This window comes from Balaenoptera acutorostrata, chromosome 19 (assembly GCF_949987535.1).
Source record: "Balaenoptera acutorostrata chromosome 19, mBalAcu1.1, whole genome shotgun sequence".
Lineage (NCBI taxonomy): Eukaryota > Metazoa > Chordata > Mammalia > Artiodactyla > Balaenopteridae > Balaenoptera > Balaenoptera acutorostrata.
This window is the reverse complement of record NC_080082.1, coordinates 49855279-49869508: the sequence shown is the minus strand read 5'-3', so window position 1 is coordinate 49869508 and position 14230 is coordinate 49855279. Positions and strand designations below refer to the sequence as shown.

The window sequence follows — 14230 nt, the reverse complement described above, 5'->3', positions numbered from 1 at the left end:
AGTAAAGAGATCTTTCTGAAAGGCACTAGGCCCATAAGGACAGGGAGAAGAAAAGAGGATACAATGCCACCAAAATTTTGGAAGCACATGAATGAGTGGTAACTGGTAACTGACTTGGCAGACCTATGAAAGTTGAATCCCAAGCCAGTAGTAGGAAAAGCCAAGACTCAACCAAGCTTCTACTACAGAGCCCACAGAAAGCTCATTAACTGGTGTCAAGAGGTACCTCTGGAAATGGGGGTGAAGTGCAAGCTAACATAAGGAAGAGTGGTTGAAAGTTTATTTGAAAAGAACCCCCAGATCTCTTCCCCAGTTTCCTGATGCAAGGCAACTGCCCCTCACCCAAGAGAAGACTGGAGTTTTGTTCTCTGGAGAGGAGAACACAGAGCGTTTTTGGAATGTGGGACACCAGACACAGTAGGAAGAGGGAGCAATGTAATGTACATCAGAGATTAAAGGAATGCTACATGTTGAGACCTTCCAGCTGTCTTTTCCATGTGACTCCTAAATTTCTGGCAGTCCAACTTTCACCCTCTAGGCAGGAGATTAGAAGAATCTTTTCTGGGAAATTTGATCAGCCCAAGAGGAAAACTCCTAAGCATTGACATGGGAGGTTCCCCAAATAAATGACCCAGCTGAATCACCCTCCAGTGAAGCCTAACTCATGTGCTCACAGCTTCCATTCATTATTTAATACCTATGGAAGGCAGCCTCCAAGACAGCCCCAGTGATCCCACCTCCTTGTATTCACCCTCTTGTATAATTCACTCCCCCTTTCAAAATGGGCTGAGTGGGAATTCCCTGGTGGTCCAGTGGTTAAGACTTGGCGCTTTCACTGCCATGGACCTGAGTTTGACCCCTGGTCAGGGAACTAAGATCCTGCAAGTGGCAAGGCGTGGCCAAAAAAAAAAAAAAAAATTAAAAAAAAAAAAGGGGCTGCGAAAAAATGATGGAAGATCACTTTGAAGATTAGGTTTTTAAAAAGACTGCCTTCCTTCTTGTCGTCTCTTGCTTTCTTGCTTGCTTGCTCTGGTGGAAGCCAGCTGCCCTGCGGAGAGGCCCACATGGTAAGGAACTGAGGGAGGCCTCCAGCCCATAGCCAGCAAGGAACTGAGGCCCTCAGTTCAGAAGCCCTCAAGGAACTTAATTCTGCCAACAACCACATTTCTATGTGAACGTTTTCAAATATGATAAAAAGTAGATGGAATAGTACAATAGAATCTTATCCATCACCCAGATTCAACATTTATGGAGATTTTGCCATATTTTCATTCCTCTTTTTCCCTTTTCTGACTTTAAAGCAAACCCTAGACACCATGTCATATTATTTTTATATACTTTGCATACATCTCAAAAAAGTATTAGTCTCCTTCCTTCTCTTCAAAATGAGCAGACAATCAAGGATTCCCAGATGTCTGATGACAACTTCTGACCTAAAGGACAGAGGCCAGGCGACTTCCCTGGTGGTCCAGTGGTTAGAAATCCACCTTCCAATGCAGGGGACGAAGGTTTGATCCCTGGTGGGGGAAGTAAGATCCCACATGCTGCAGGGCAACTAAGCCCACGCACCGCAACTAGAGAAAAGCCCACGCGCCGCGGCGAGGAATCTGCGCGCCATGGCGGAGACCCACTGCAGCCAAAGGAAAAAAAAAAAAAGGATAGAGGCCAGTACCTAAAAAGGTAACTTGGAACAGGGAGATGAAAATTCCTTAAAGAGATCAGAGCGGATATTATAACCATGAAACAAAGTCAAGAATAAAAGAGAGTACGTGGATATGAAAAGTGATAGCAGAAAGGAAAAATTAAACAGAAGGGCTGGAAGATAAACTTGAGGAAATCTCACAGAAAGTAGAGCAAAAAGATGAAGTGATGGAATATGGGAGAGAAGGAAAAATTAGTGGGTCAGGCTAGGAGGTCCAATATCCCCCCAAATAATAGGAGTTCTAGAAAGAGAAAAGAGAGAAGATGCAGGCGAGGAAATAATCACAAAATGTTTTAAGAGAATGTCCCCAAACTGATGGATACTATTTTGCAGATTGAAAGAGTCCCAGTGCCTAGTGCAATGGATGAAATTTTAGAATACTTGTGAGAAAGGTAAAGGACCCTACAAGTTTCCACTAAGAAGAAGATAGGCCATAAACAAGGAATCAGGAATCAGAATGTCTTGGGAATTTTCAACAAGACTGGGAGCAAGATGGCAATATGACAAAGTCTTGAAAATTCTGAAGGAAAATGATTTCCCATCTAGAATTCCACGTGTAACCCATATCAATTAAGCATGAAGGTAGAATGAAGACATTTTCTGACATGCAGAGTCTCAAAACATTTATTACTTTCTAGAGATGCTGTTAGAGGACATAAACGAAGGAAGAGAAACAAGAGCAGAGAAGCAAAAGACCTCTCAATTTAAAAACGTCCAGGGGTCAGCTGTACACCTGGCATAACCCACCACCAGTCAAGCCTGGAACAGGTCAGAAAGTTCTCGGAGAGATCTCTTCAAGAAGATGAATCTGTCTCCTACTAGTAACTCTGAAGGTCTTGAGAGGAGATAAGACAATTGGCAAAGAGTTTGGGTGAAATCAATGATAAGTATGTAAAAAACTAAGGAAATGAAAAATAAGGCAACTATTAATTCTAGGGTGGGGGGAAAGTTGTGCAGGGTATAAAAGTAATCATAGTTTACTATAGAGCTCCATTATTCACATAGTCACAATAATGTAAACATTGAGTATTATTCTAACACAATTATGATGTAAGTATATTATGATTATACAGAGTGGGAAGGGTGCGTGTGTGTTTATGTATTGGGGAGAGCCAAATCCACATCTGACATTGGGGTAAGTTCACAGATAAAACCTTATATTGAAAAATGAGAGAGTATAGTAAAATAAGTAAGTTCCTTACAGACATGAGGGATAAATATTCAGTTGAAAAAAGGTGAAAGCACTTGCCTCCAGGAAGGGGTAAATGTTTGTGGTGGGGCAAGAGGGTGAGGGATGCTGTTTTTCACAGCAAACTATTTGACTCATTAAACAGTGTGCATGTATTCCTTATATAAAAATAACCAGTAAGACCAAAAAGTAGATGATGTCAGATAGTGATAAATGCAGTAAAGTCAGTAACTCAGGATAATGTGAGTGAGTATATCAGAGGGAGGCAGTTTTGGACTGGGTTGAGGAGAAAGTCCCATGAGCAAATGAAATTTAAGTCACAGGCAGCCTGAAAGATGAGGACTCAGCCATGTGAGAATCTAGAGGAAAAGGGTCCAAGAAAAGTGGGCAGTAAGTACAAAGGATCAGAGGGCAAGATCTTAGCAAGTTGTTGAAAGCACAAAGGAAGAATAAAGAGAAGGATGGGGTGCCGGGCAGGAGTTGGGGGCAGATGAGCTTTGGCAGATGGACAAGTGTCAGATGAGGCAGGGCCTTGCTGGCCATGGGGACACCTTGAGTTTTATTCTGAGAGCCATGCATGAGCAGCAATTGGAGGCCTCTATGCAGGAAAATAGAATTACATTTTAAAAATACTGTCATGTATAGAATACCTATAGGGTGTGAGATACTGTTCTAAGTGTTTTGTATGTATAATATTAAACTCACTTAATCCTCATGATAGCATGAAGATGCGTTAGCCCTTTTTTTTTTTTTTTTAGTTAGAAAACTAAAGCACAGAGAACTTCAGTTGCACAGTGTAAGCCAGGATTCAGTCCCAGTTACGGTGACTGCTGCCTCCTGGAAACCCTTCTGGTTAGTCCAGTGGAGGAGAAGGTCTAGATATGGTGATTCTCAGCCCTCTAAGCTTCCCAACACCTGGGAGCTGTAACAAAATAAAGTGCCCAAATGCACTGGCATTTTTAGAAGCTCCTCAGTGCAGCCAGATCTCAGTGCAGTTGAGAATCTTCAGACTAGAGACTTTTGAAGGTTCCCCAGGGTTCCACCACTCTGTCCTCACACCGCCATTTCTGTTGCAGGCGGCATGGGATGGCTCCTGGTTACCGCCTCGGCCTCCCACCCAGGCTGTCTCAGAGCCCAGGCATCCTGCCTCTCGCCAGCCACCACTCCTTCCCAAGAACCTGGCTCTCCATGCTGGTCTCTGCTCTGGGTACTCAGGTGTCTTGTTCCACCTCTGCTTCCTTTCTTTCCTCGGAGTCTCAGCTGCCAGTCTCCACCTCCCTCCCCAGCGTTCTGTACCAAACTAGTGCACACCACATGAATCATGTTTCCTTCCCTCCTTTCTCTTCTGCAGTGAGGTAACCGATCGAGAGAGCGAGCGTGCCCGTCTATCTAGTTTTGAGAGGGAGTCTGGGGTCCGCGCCAGGGGTCAGAAGACCGCATTGATGAGGGTTGGCGCATGTCACTTGACAGCTCTGAGCCTCAGTTTTCCGTGTTGTTAAGCAGGGAGAAGATAATGTGCTGCGCTTCCTATCGGAAACCTCGAGATCCGCCTATTATCTGATGCTTGCCTATCTTCCAGCCATCACTCAGGCCCAGTCACCCTGGCCTTTCCGCTCCTTGTGCAAATTCATCTTGTTCAAGCCTTGCACTTGCCTTGAACCCTTTGCTTGGAACATTTTCCCCCCAGTTCTTGGCTTGCATGATTCCTTCTTCTCATTCTGGTCGCAGCTCAAAGGGCACCTTCCAGTGGCCTTCCCAAGCCGCTCATTCATTCCTCAAAGTCATCCCCTACCCCGACTCTGTCTTACTGTCTTCACAGCCCTTAGCATCTTCTCAGTGTCTGTTTATTGCCTCCCTGTCTTCCTCTCCCACTGGAACGTGAGCTGCATGAGAGCAGGGGTCTTGTCCTTGTTCACTGCCGTGTCTTTAGCACCTAGAACAGGGCCTGACGCGTAGTAGGCCTCCATATACCTTTGTGGATGAATGAATGCCTGCGTATGATGACGTGATGTCGATGTGGCCCTTTAGAAACTCGAGGCTGCTCTACGTGAGTGTGGGCTTTTTATTTAAAGCATCTGGATTTGGGAGCCGTATGTTTACTTTCCTAACACTGTTTCCTTGAGGCCGATTGCAGCTGGGGCTGACAGACAGCAGGGGACAACGTCTGGGGAAAGGGAGCTTGAGGTTAGAATAGAGCCGAGGCTGGCCCCTCCTTGGGTAAGCAGTTGGTAGACAGCTGACCGCAGCCTGCCTTGGCTCCCCGCCCCTTCACATCCTCTCCCTTATCAGACATTGGAAACTTCGCCAAGTAGGTTACTGGACTACTGCATCTGAGAGCTTCGAGATCTTTGTCCCAATTTCCTGGTTGAATGTGCAACTTGTAGATGAGAAATGTCCTCATTTCCGGTGACTAGAGAAAAATAACGAAACGGAAAAAAAACGGGGCAAAAGTATTTAACCACAGGAGGTAGAGAAAGCTTAAAAGAGAGAGAGAACTAACTAACAGAAACCTGAAGGTAAGGGGCAGGGAAGTTAAAGGGAGTGGAGTTGGAATCTTGGCCGGGTATTGACCTTCAGACCGTCTCCGGGCCCACCCATGCCTGCCTTCTCTAACCGCAGTGATCCCCACAAAACCACACTACATGTGAGCTCTGGCTGTGTGGTCAGTTGAGAATTTCTGAGGAAGGGACACACAGCATCTTTTCCAGAAAGGGGAAGTGAAATAGTCAATGCCAGTTTCCCCTTTCCTGCTGGTCGGGCCCCCAGGTCAGGCTCAGCCAGCTCCCTCTACCCCTGTTTCCTGGTAGCGGCTCTAGGCTGCTGTCTGTGTTATTCATTAACCAGGCACTAATATTTCTGTTTACCCATCTGTCATCCTGCAGGGGATTCAGAGGAGTCCCACAATCTAAGCAGCCACCCGGATCCTCTTGGATCTGGCCCAGTCAGCCACATTGAGCTAGTGTTTATCGTGTTGAAAGTCCTGCGCCAGAGCCTTGTATGACATGTAGCCAGGGAGTGAGAAAGTTTTCTCAAGTAGGATGTGACCAGTGTACCACTTGAGCATATGTGCTGAGCGGTGCATCCAGTGATGTGCTTGAGCTGGCTTGCAAGAGCCGATTATTAGCATCGCTTGCCAAACCCACGTTCGGTGTCTTCACATTGGTAGAAACTGGCCCTGGAAGGAGTGTGTGTGCCACAGATATTGGCAAGTACTGCACATCAGGGCCTTTGCTACCCTCCAACCCCCCGCCCCCTGCACCCTCATCCGAAGAACCAGTATACACTGGGGACATCTATTTATCAAAGACCTCTTCCTCCTTGGTTCTTGGATGGCCAATTCTAAAGAAAGAGGGAACAGCCCCACTTTCAGGGAGCTCCCAGCCTGATGAAAACCCTCTGTGTTTGCTAGAATACTTTATGGTTCTTAACTCTGTTGTATATATTATCTACTTGATCCTAACAACCATCTCCCTTCAATGGTAAGCACGGATCCCAGAGTGATCATCTTAAAATGGAAATCAGATTATTTCACTGTCTTGCTTAAAACCCTTGAATAGCTTCAAAAGCTCTGGCAATAAACTCATACTTCTATCTGGGGCCTAAAACACTTAGTGTCGTCTGGTCGCCCCTGACTTCCTCGACTTCCTCTTTCACTCTCTCCCCATTTCACAATATCCCAGCATCAGCTTCACCTGAGATTGTTAGAAATACAGACTCTTGGGCCCTGTCCCAGACCTACTGATTCTGAAACTGTGGGGAGGGAAGACCGTAATCTATGCTTCAGCAAACCCTCCCTGTGGTTCTAGTAGATGCCTGAGTTTGCAGACCACTGCTCTGTCCCCACACTGAGATGGGGGCAGCATCTCTCTGCCCCTGAGATGCTAAGGTTTTCTGCCTCCTTAGGGCTTTTGCACCTGTGGTTCCTGTTTCTAGAATGCTCTTCGCATGGGCCTTTGTATGGCAACTCCTTCTCATTGTTCAGGTCTCAGCTGACCATCACTGACTCTGGAGAATCTTCTAAACCCTCTCAATCCCTCATTATACTTTCTCCCATATCCCTATTTTGGTCCATTTGTAAAAACCATTTGCCACATTCTGAAATTACCTTGTTGCTTGTTTACTTGCTTATTAACTATTTTTTCCCACTGGAATGGAAGCCCCAAGAGGGCAGGTACCTTGTCTCTTATATGCTCTGCAACCCCAGCCCCTAGAAAACTATCTGGCTTATAGTAAATATACAAGTAGATAAAAATCAGTACATATTTGGTGAACAAATGAATTACTAATTTCCCAGTAAAGAGATGGGCTATGTATCAAATGACTTGATGGATATCAAATACTTGTTAGTGAGTAGCTAAAACTTCACCCTGAAAGTCTCAGACCAGGTCCAGAAATTTTCTTGTACTTTTTAGCAAGAGTGGCCATGTCCCTAAAACCCTGGGAATCTCTGAGTTGGAAGGAGTCTGGCAGTTAACTGGTTCAGCCCTTATCAGATGTGTGAGTTTCCTCCATGTTCTAAGATGAGTGTCTTCTACTTCAAAATTCCCGGATACTGGGGAGTGATTACCTTGTTTAAGTGATTACCCTGACTGTTTAAGACGTAACTCCCTGCATCTTTTGCCCGTGATCTTTGTTCTTTGTGGGGCTACAGAGAATACATCTTCTATAAAATGAACCTAATCTTGTTCCAGCCACATATTCAGCATTCTCTTACTTGTTTCTCATATGTTGGTGAAAAAAGCAGGCACTTTGGAGTCTGGAGGGCCTGGATTCAAATTTCTTCTCACTATTGACCTTGGAAAGTTCCCTTAATTGTCTCAGGCTCCTTCTTTAGAACAGTGCCTGGCATTTAATGCGTATTATTATTATTATTATGTTTTGAATCTCCAAAGCATTTTGGTTCATTTTTCTGGCCTTGATTCCTTGGGTTAATTTCCTTTTTAAAAATGTGCTGCTTAGTACTCAATATGCTACTGATTAGATATCAGTGGAGTGGTTGTCATCAACTTGTTTAGACTCAGTTTCTTTTAACGCCACCCAAAATCAAATCCGCTCTTTTTTTTTTTTTTTTGGAAGGTGTAATATATCACATATGCATAGTAAGCCTACAGTCAGCTGAAAATCCCAGATTTTTTTCTTACACGTTACTATCAAATCATCCTATATAGTTGACTATATATTATTTCCATCATTTTAAATGTTCTACTTGCTATGTCTCTTTTAAGTGGGAGAACATCTTTGTTTCACACAGGTTGGTATCTTAGAGCTAAATAACACTGTATAGTTTCTCAGCAGTTTTATCTATGCAGTCTCATTTGACTTCTCAGAATAACCCTGAGAGGCATATGGTACCCTCATTACTATGCTTTGGAAATGGTGGCTTGGAGGTTGTGACTTGCTCAAGGTCATCCCACTGGTAAGCAGAATTAACGTCGAAATCAGAGCTCTTATGACACCAGTCAGGTGTTGTCTTGAGGAAGAAAAACAGAAAATGAGCTCCCAGTTCAGTGGGAGTAATAAGGAAAGTCTTTCTGAAGAAAGTGACTGTTGAGTAGGGTTTCATAAGAGGGGAAAAAGCAAACAATCTGAAGATGAGGCAGAACGGGGTTGAGGTGAGGGGGACTTATAAGCAGGAAAAGGTCTCTGAAGGATAATTTCTTGGGCCCCTGAGCTAGGCCAGTGGTTCCTGACCTGAGCTGCCCTTCATAATCACCTGGGAAGCTTTTTAAATCTCACCTGCTGTAGCCCCACCCCCAGAGATTCCAAGTCAGTAGATCTGAGGTGGCTATTTGTATTATTTTTATACCTCTACATGTTATTCTGATGTATAGCCTCTGTTGCAAACAATTAGGTGCTGGAGAGCAGTCTAGGGGTTCTTCTTGCAGAGAAATGTTAGGCAGGTGGAATTGGGAAGGGAGAGAGGATGCAGAGCAGGCAATGGGATGATGAGATATGAGTTCCTGAGAGGAAAACTTCTGATGAAAGGAAAACCCTGCAGGTTTCTAAGCTGGAGGATAACATGTTTTAAGCCTCTGTGATACACTGATAACTTTGAGCTGGGACTCGCCTCAGTCCTCTTTCTGAGTCCAATCTCTATTCATCAATCTAAACAGGAATCCATCCCTCCACTCTTATTGCACCTTTAACATATTTCTGTGGTTTCAGATGTACCATCCTCCCCCTTCGCTGCTGAGTCTAGTTCTCCATCCCATTTTTGCTCTCCTTGTGCTTGCAGAAATGTTACAAAAATTGTGGACACTCTCTTCAGAGTTTTATAACCTTTATTTTCATTCTTTTTTTTTTTCCCTTGGTCATGCCACACAGCATGCAAGATCTTAGTTCCCCAACCAAGGATGGAACCCATGCCCCCTGCAGTGGAAGCACGGAGTCTTAACCACTGGACCGCCAGGGAAGTCCCTAATCTTTATTTTCAATCGGCCAGACCAGGTTTTTTCCTGTGCTCATCAGTGTTGAGCTCTAACTGATGGTTGCCAAGCTGGGTTCTGACCTGTGGGGGGCGCCATGGAGGGAGAAGACAAGACCCAGACCTCAGGTGGCTCCCAGTTTATTGGGGGAGACAGGTACACACATGAAGACGACTGGATCATACTTAAAGAGCAGCAAGTCACATGGATATTGCCCACACCTAGGTCATTATAGCTCTAAGCCCCAGTCTTCCCTCCTAATCCCCTTGGTTCAGAACCTTCCTGCATCTTCTTTGACCTCATTTAGAATTTCTCTCCCATCTCTTTCCCAGTGGCTTCATTCTAGCACCAACAGCTAGACCAGTGTGTAGGTGTTGTTTCAAAGCTGGTAGCAAGGTTGTTTTAGGGCTCTCTGCTTCAGCTACCAACCACCTCACACGGATGACTGGAATTTGTATTCTCTACATTGCTTCAGAAACTCTGGTCTGATAGTTCTCCTATGCCCAACCGTTTCTTCTTTCGTCCTGGAGCTCTGCTCCTTTGGGAAGGAAAATTCAGTCAGGAAAGGATACAGAGCTGGTGAGAGAGATTTTTTAGAGTCCCAGTCGTGGTTTGGGTCTGAGGATTCCTGAGTCTGGGCCAGGAACCCGTGTTCTCCCTCTCCCAGCCTGCTCAACTCATACAAAACCCAGAGTGCCTCCAAAGGTCCAGGGACATCCTTAGTCCGTGGTGAAGTCAGAACTCGGCGCTCCCTCTGCTTGACTCACACCCCTGTCCACATTCGCCACTTCTGCTGTCTCTTTGCCTCTGCGTCCCAGCAGGGAGGAGCCCTGATGCCGCAGTGCCTGCAACCCTTTTCCAAAGGCCCTGCGCACGACTGAAGAAGAGAAATAGAAAAGCAAGGGGTCCAGACTGGCATTGAGGGAACTCAATACCACAGCTTCTGCCCGCCACCTGGGGCTTGCCTTCATGTGGAACCCCACCAGGTGGGATATGTTATATGGCCCAAAGCACACCAGGAAATTAAGGAGGGTCACCACAGCCAGCCCCACAGCTCGGCGCCGCCTCTGGGCCTGCACATGGGGCTGCGTGAGCATGATCCACACAAAGCGCCAGTAGCAGAAGACGGTGACCACCATGGGGATGAAGAAGAGGACGAGGAACAGCTCCAGCCGCATGGGAAGCACCACTTTCAGCTGCTCTGCGGTGAAGTTCTCATAGCAGGTTATGCTACTCTCATTTGTGGCCCTCTGGGTTGAGTTCGAGTACTGAATGATGATCACCAGGGTGCAATGACCAAAGGACACGATCCAGGAGATCAGGGCAGCAATCACTCCATACACAGGCCGGCGGGACAGCTTGTACTTCACGGGGAAAGCCACTCCCAGGTAGCGCTCGATGCTGATGCCCGCCAGGAGCCACGTGCTGCAGTAGATGCTACTGTAGAAGCCAAAACCCGTGAGGGCACAGACTAGCTCAGGCAGGTACCAGAGGAAGTCAGACGCGGCCTCCGTCATCTTGAAGGGCAGCAGCAGCAGCAGCAGGAGGTCCGCCAGCGTCAGGCTGAGCAGGAGGATGTGGATGGGTGCCGGGTTGGGCTGGCGGACGCGCCCCACGAAGGCCCGCAGCGCCAGGAGGTTGGCAGGGAGACCAGTGAGGAAGATGATGATGTAGGCTGAGAGGATCAAGGAGTTTTCCAAGTTGGGCATGACTGTTCTGGAAGAGGATGAAAAAGGACAGGGTCAGGAGGACCAACTCACAGCCTGCAGACCCTGGTCGGGTTCAGTCTGTGGACATCCTCCCAGGCACTCTCTCCCTTTCCCAGGCCGGGGCTTTCTGCTCCCACCACGGCTTTGCTCACACACCACCTGCCAGAACTGCTCAGAGCAATTGTTGACTTTGCCTGGGGCGGGATATTAAGCAGTAGTTATTACGTTTGCCATCGTGTGTCTCTTGGGGAGGCCAACCCTTGGCTTCCCAAGGGAATTCCCCCTCTGGTTTTCCCAGCCTTTCTCCTTCTCTTGTCACAGATACAGGAAGTTACTGTTAATCAGTTTCCAACTCTCCTTAAGTCCTTTCCTCAGTCAGAGACCTGCAGAGAGAAAAGGCAACCCTCACTACAGCAAGGAGGGAGCTGGGCGATGTCTCTCGGGAGAACTCGGGCTGTGAAAACCCAGGTCCCGAGACCCAGTGCTGGTTCCTCCTCAGGACCCTGCCACACGCCCAGGAAGCAGGTGCCCAGCCCCCAATCCATCTCCCTACCTGTTTTCCTTCTCCTTTGTGCAGAACACAAATTCTCCTCCATCTTTCCCTCCCCTGTCCAATTCTGGGGCTATACTGAAAAGAGGAAGCTGGAGAAGCGTAGGGAGGGGCGGCGGGGAGGAAGGGTGAGCCAGCACTGTCCTCTGGGGCTTGCCCCCCCAAAGACTTTAGAGAATATTCAGAAAAGCGCATGGGCAGTAACTGGCTCAGGAGCTGGGTGTTTTGACAATAAACAGAGGAACTCCTCTTAATGGGGTAAGAGTTTTCTGTTTGGTTCGTAGCGCTCACTACCCGCACGCAGTCTGGGCCCTCCATCCTCTCTCCGGTCTTAGGGCCTGGTCCGCGATTCCTTGCCCCCCCGCCGGCTCCCGTTTCTGGATGTGATCCGTGCCTTCAGTTTCCGACAGACTTCATCCAGCGCCAGCCCCACCCCTGTCCCCCAGCCCCAGCCCGTTTCCCTCCAGTTCGGATCCCGGCATCGCTTCCCAGAGCGCAAGTACTAAGCCAGCTGCCTTGCCTTGTCTTTGTTCCGGAGAGTGGGCTTCTTGGGATTAGTCCTGAAGGAAAGTCTGAAAGCTTCTGGAAAAGAGGAACAGAGCTTTAGCCACTGCTACCGCCCATTTCACACAGGAAAAAATTGTAAGGAACCTGGCTGGTAGAAAGCTTTTATACCAGCACTAGTCATGTGACCAGAGAGGAGAAGGTCAGTAATTCAGCGCTGTCTCCTCTCGAACCCAAAGGAAAGAGTGCCAGCATCTGTGTTCTCCCCGCCCCCCCCCCGCCCCCAGGGATCCCCACTCTGATTTCCAAACTCAGATTTTCTGTCCTTAGTTTCTGAATTTTTTTTTCAATCCCAAGCATTTTTTTTTTCCATTTCCCAAGTCAGATTATCTCGTCTTCTTCTCTTTTCTAGGTGATTTCTTCTGTAATTCTACTCAATCTCAGAAAAGAGGTTTTATGCTTCCTTTTATTCTTCAATTTTCCTCTTTCTGTATAGTTTCCTGCCCTCTGCCCCCAACAGATGTCTTTTGCCCTCCCAGTTGAAACAGATCGCTTCCTCCTAGCCTACGTCTTGTTGGGGTGGAAATAGCGTGGGATTCGGAGTCATGCAGATGTGGGCTCAAATACAAATCCCTCCCTTGTGACCTTGAGGCAGATCAATTTTCTGAACTTTAGTTTCTTTCTCAGTCAAGTGAGGATGGGAATACTTACATCTCAACACTTCTGTGAGGATTCCCTGAGATAGTGTATGGAAAGCGTACAAGCCAGTGCTTCACACGTAATGCATGCACATAAGTAGAAGTGGTCCCTCCACCCGAGCCTGCTGGACAGCTTCGTAGAGGGCGAGCCACCTGGTAGAAGAGGCTCAGGGCACAGGAATGCCATCTAACTTGGGAAAGCGGCAGGGATTCAGGAGAGCTGGGCCCAACCTCCTAGCCACCCTTGTTCTTTTCTCACTATTTCTCCCTCTCTGACTTATATAGCTCCAGCTTAGAAGCTCCTCAAAGTCCTTTTGAAACACACACCTGAGGAAACAAAGATAATCAGAATATGTTTTCTCTTGACCTAGGGAATAGGTCTCTGGTTTGCCATCTGTGGCCTGATCCCTGCTCAGAGACTCTCCATTCTTTCCCTAGGACTTACACTTACTCCTTATTGTTTGCTCATTCATTCATTCATTCATTCAGCCATTAGTTTTGTGGCCTAGAGCCCCAGGGTCCAGGTATCTTAATATTTAGCTTTTCTTTCCCTTCAGCTCTCCACTCCTCTACAACAGAGGAGTTCTGTCTTTTCATTTATTTCCTTCCCCTAGCATACACATGCACTTCTCAGATTAACCAGGGAACTAAGGAACAGACCATTCTCTGTTGCTTGCTACCAGATTTATTTGTGTTGTTTTGCTTTTATGATTTTCTATAAATATTCACAAGGATCTGGGTTTAATTGCAAAGTGGAAACTTACTGGAAAGCAGGTGTTGAGGAGTTAGGAGGGCTTCTTTTTTTTTTTTTTTTTTTAAAGGATTTTCTTATTTATTTATTTATTTATTTATTTTTGGCTGTGTTGGGTCTTCGGTTCGTGCGAGGGCTTTCTCCAGTTGCGGCAAGCGGGGGCCACTCTTCATCGCGGTGCGGGGACCGCTCTTCATCGCGGTGTGCGGGCCTTTCTCTATCGCGGCCCCTCCCGTCGCGGGGCACAGGCTCCAGACGCGCAGGCTCAGCAATTGTGGCTCACGGGCCCAGTCGCTCCGTGGCATGTGGGATCTTCCCAGACCAGGGCTCGAACCCGTGTCCCCTGCATTAGCAGGCAGATTCTCAACCACTGCGCCACCAGGGAAGCCCCAGGAGGGCTTCTTTATCTCTGCCTCTCCTTCCCCCAACATCATGCCTTTCTCATATCACTGTTGTGTGTCACCTATGTTGATGGTCCCCCATAAACTCCCTTCTCTGTGTTCATGGTAGTTATGAAGGTAGCATAATAATAGAAACTTCTTGATTCATGATGCCCACCTATGTCACAGGAAAAAGAAATGCAACCTCTCAGCTGAATTCAAGGGGTGGGTGAGCTTTCACAAAAGACACATCTTTCGCAATCTCTCCCAAGTTCAGTTTTCTGTCATCACCAAGCTTATTATAATAGGAAGTTGGACCCAT

At 47.0% G+C, this 14230-nt stretch overlaps 1 protein-coding gene across 1 annotated transcript; it reads right to left on the bottom strand.

The window, feature by feature from the left end:
- Positions 1-9343: 9343 nt before the first annotated feature.
- On the bottom strand, positions 9344-11161 carry LOC103011373 (free fatty acid receptor 2). Its single transcript, XM_007165129.2, has one exon. It carries the CDS (start codon positions 11023-11025, stop codon positions 10036-10038), a length of 990 nt encoding a protein of 329 aa, XP_007165191.2. The 5' UTR covers positions 11026-11161; the 3' UTR covers positions 9344-10035.
- Between the last annotated feature and the right edge of the window lie 3069 nt (positions 11162-14230).

Excerpts from the sequence above, each read along its gene's own strand:
- LOC103011373 (XM_007165129.2), bottom strand. The coding sequence starts at position 11,025 with ATGCCCAACTTGGAAAACTCCTTGATCCTCTCAGCCTACATCATCATC.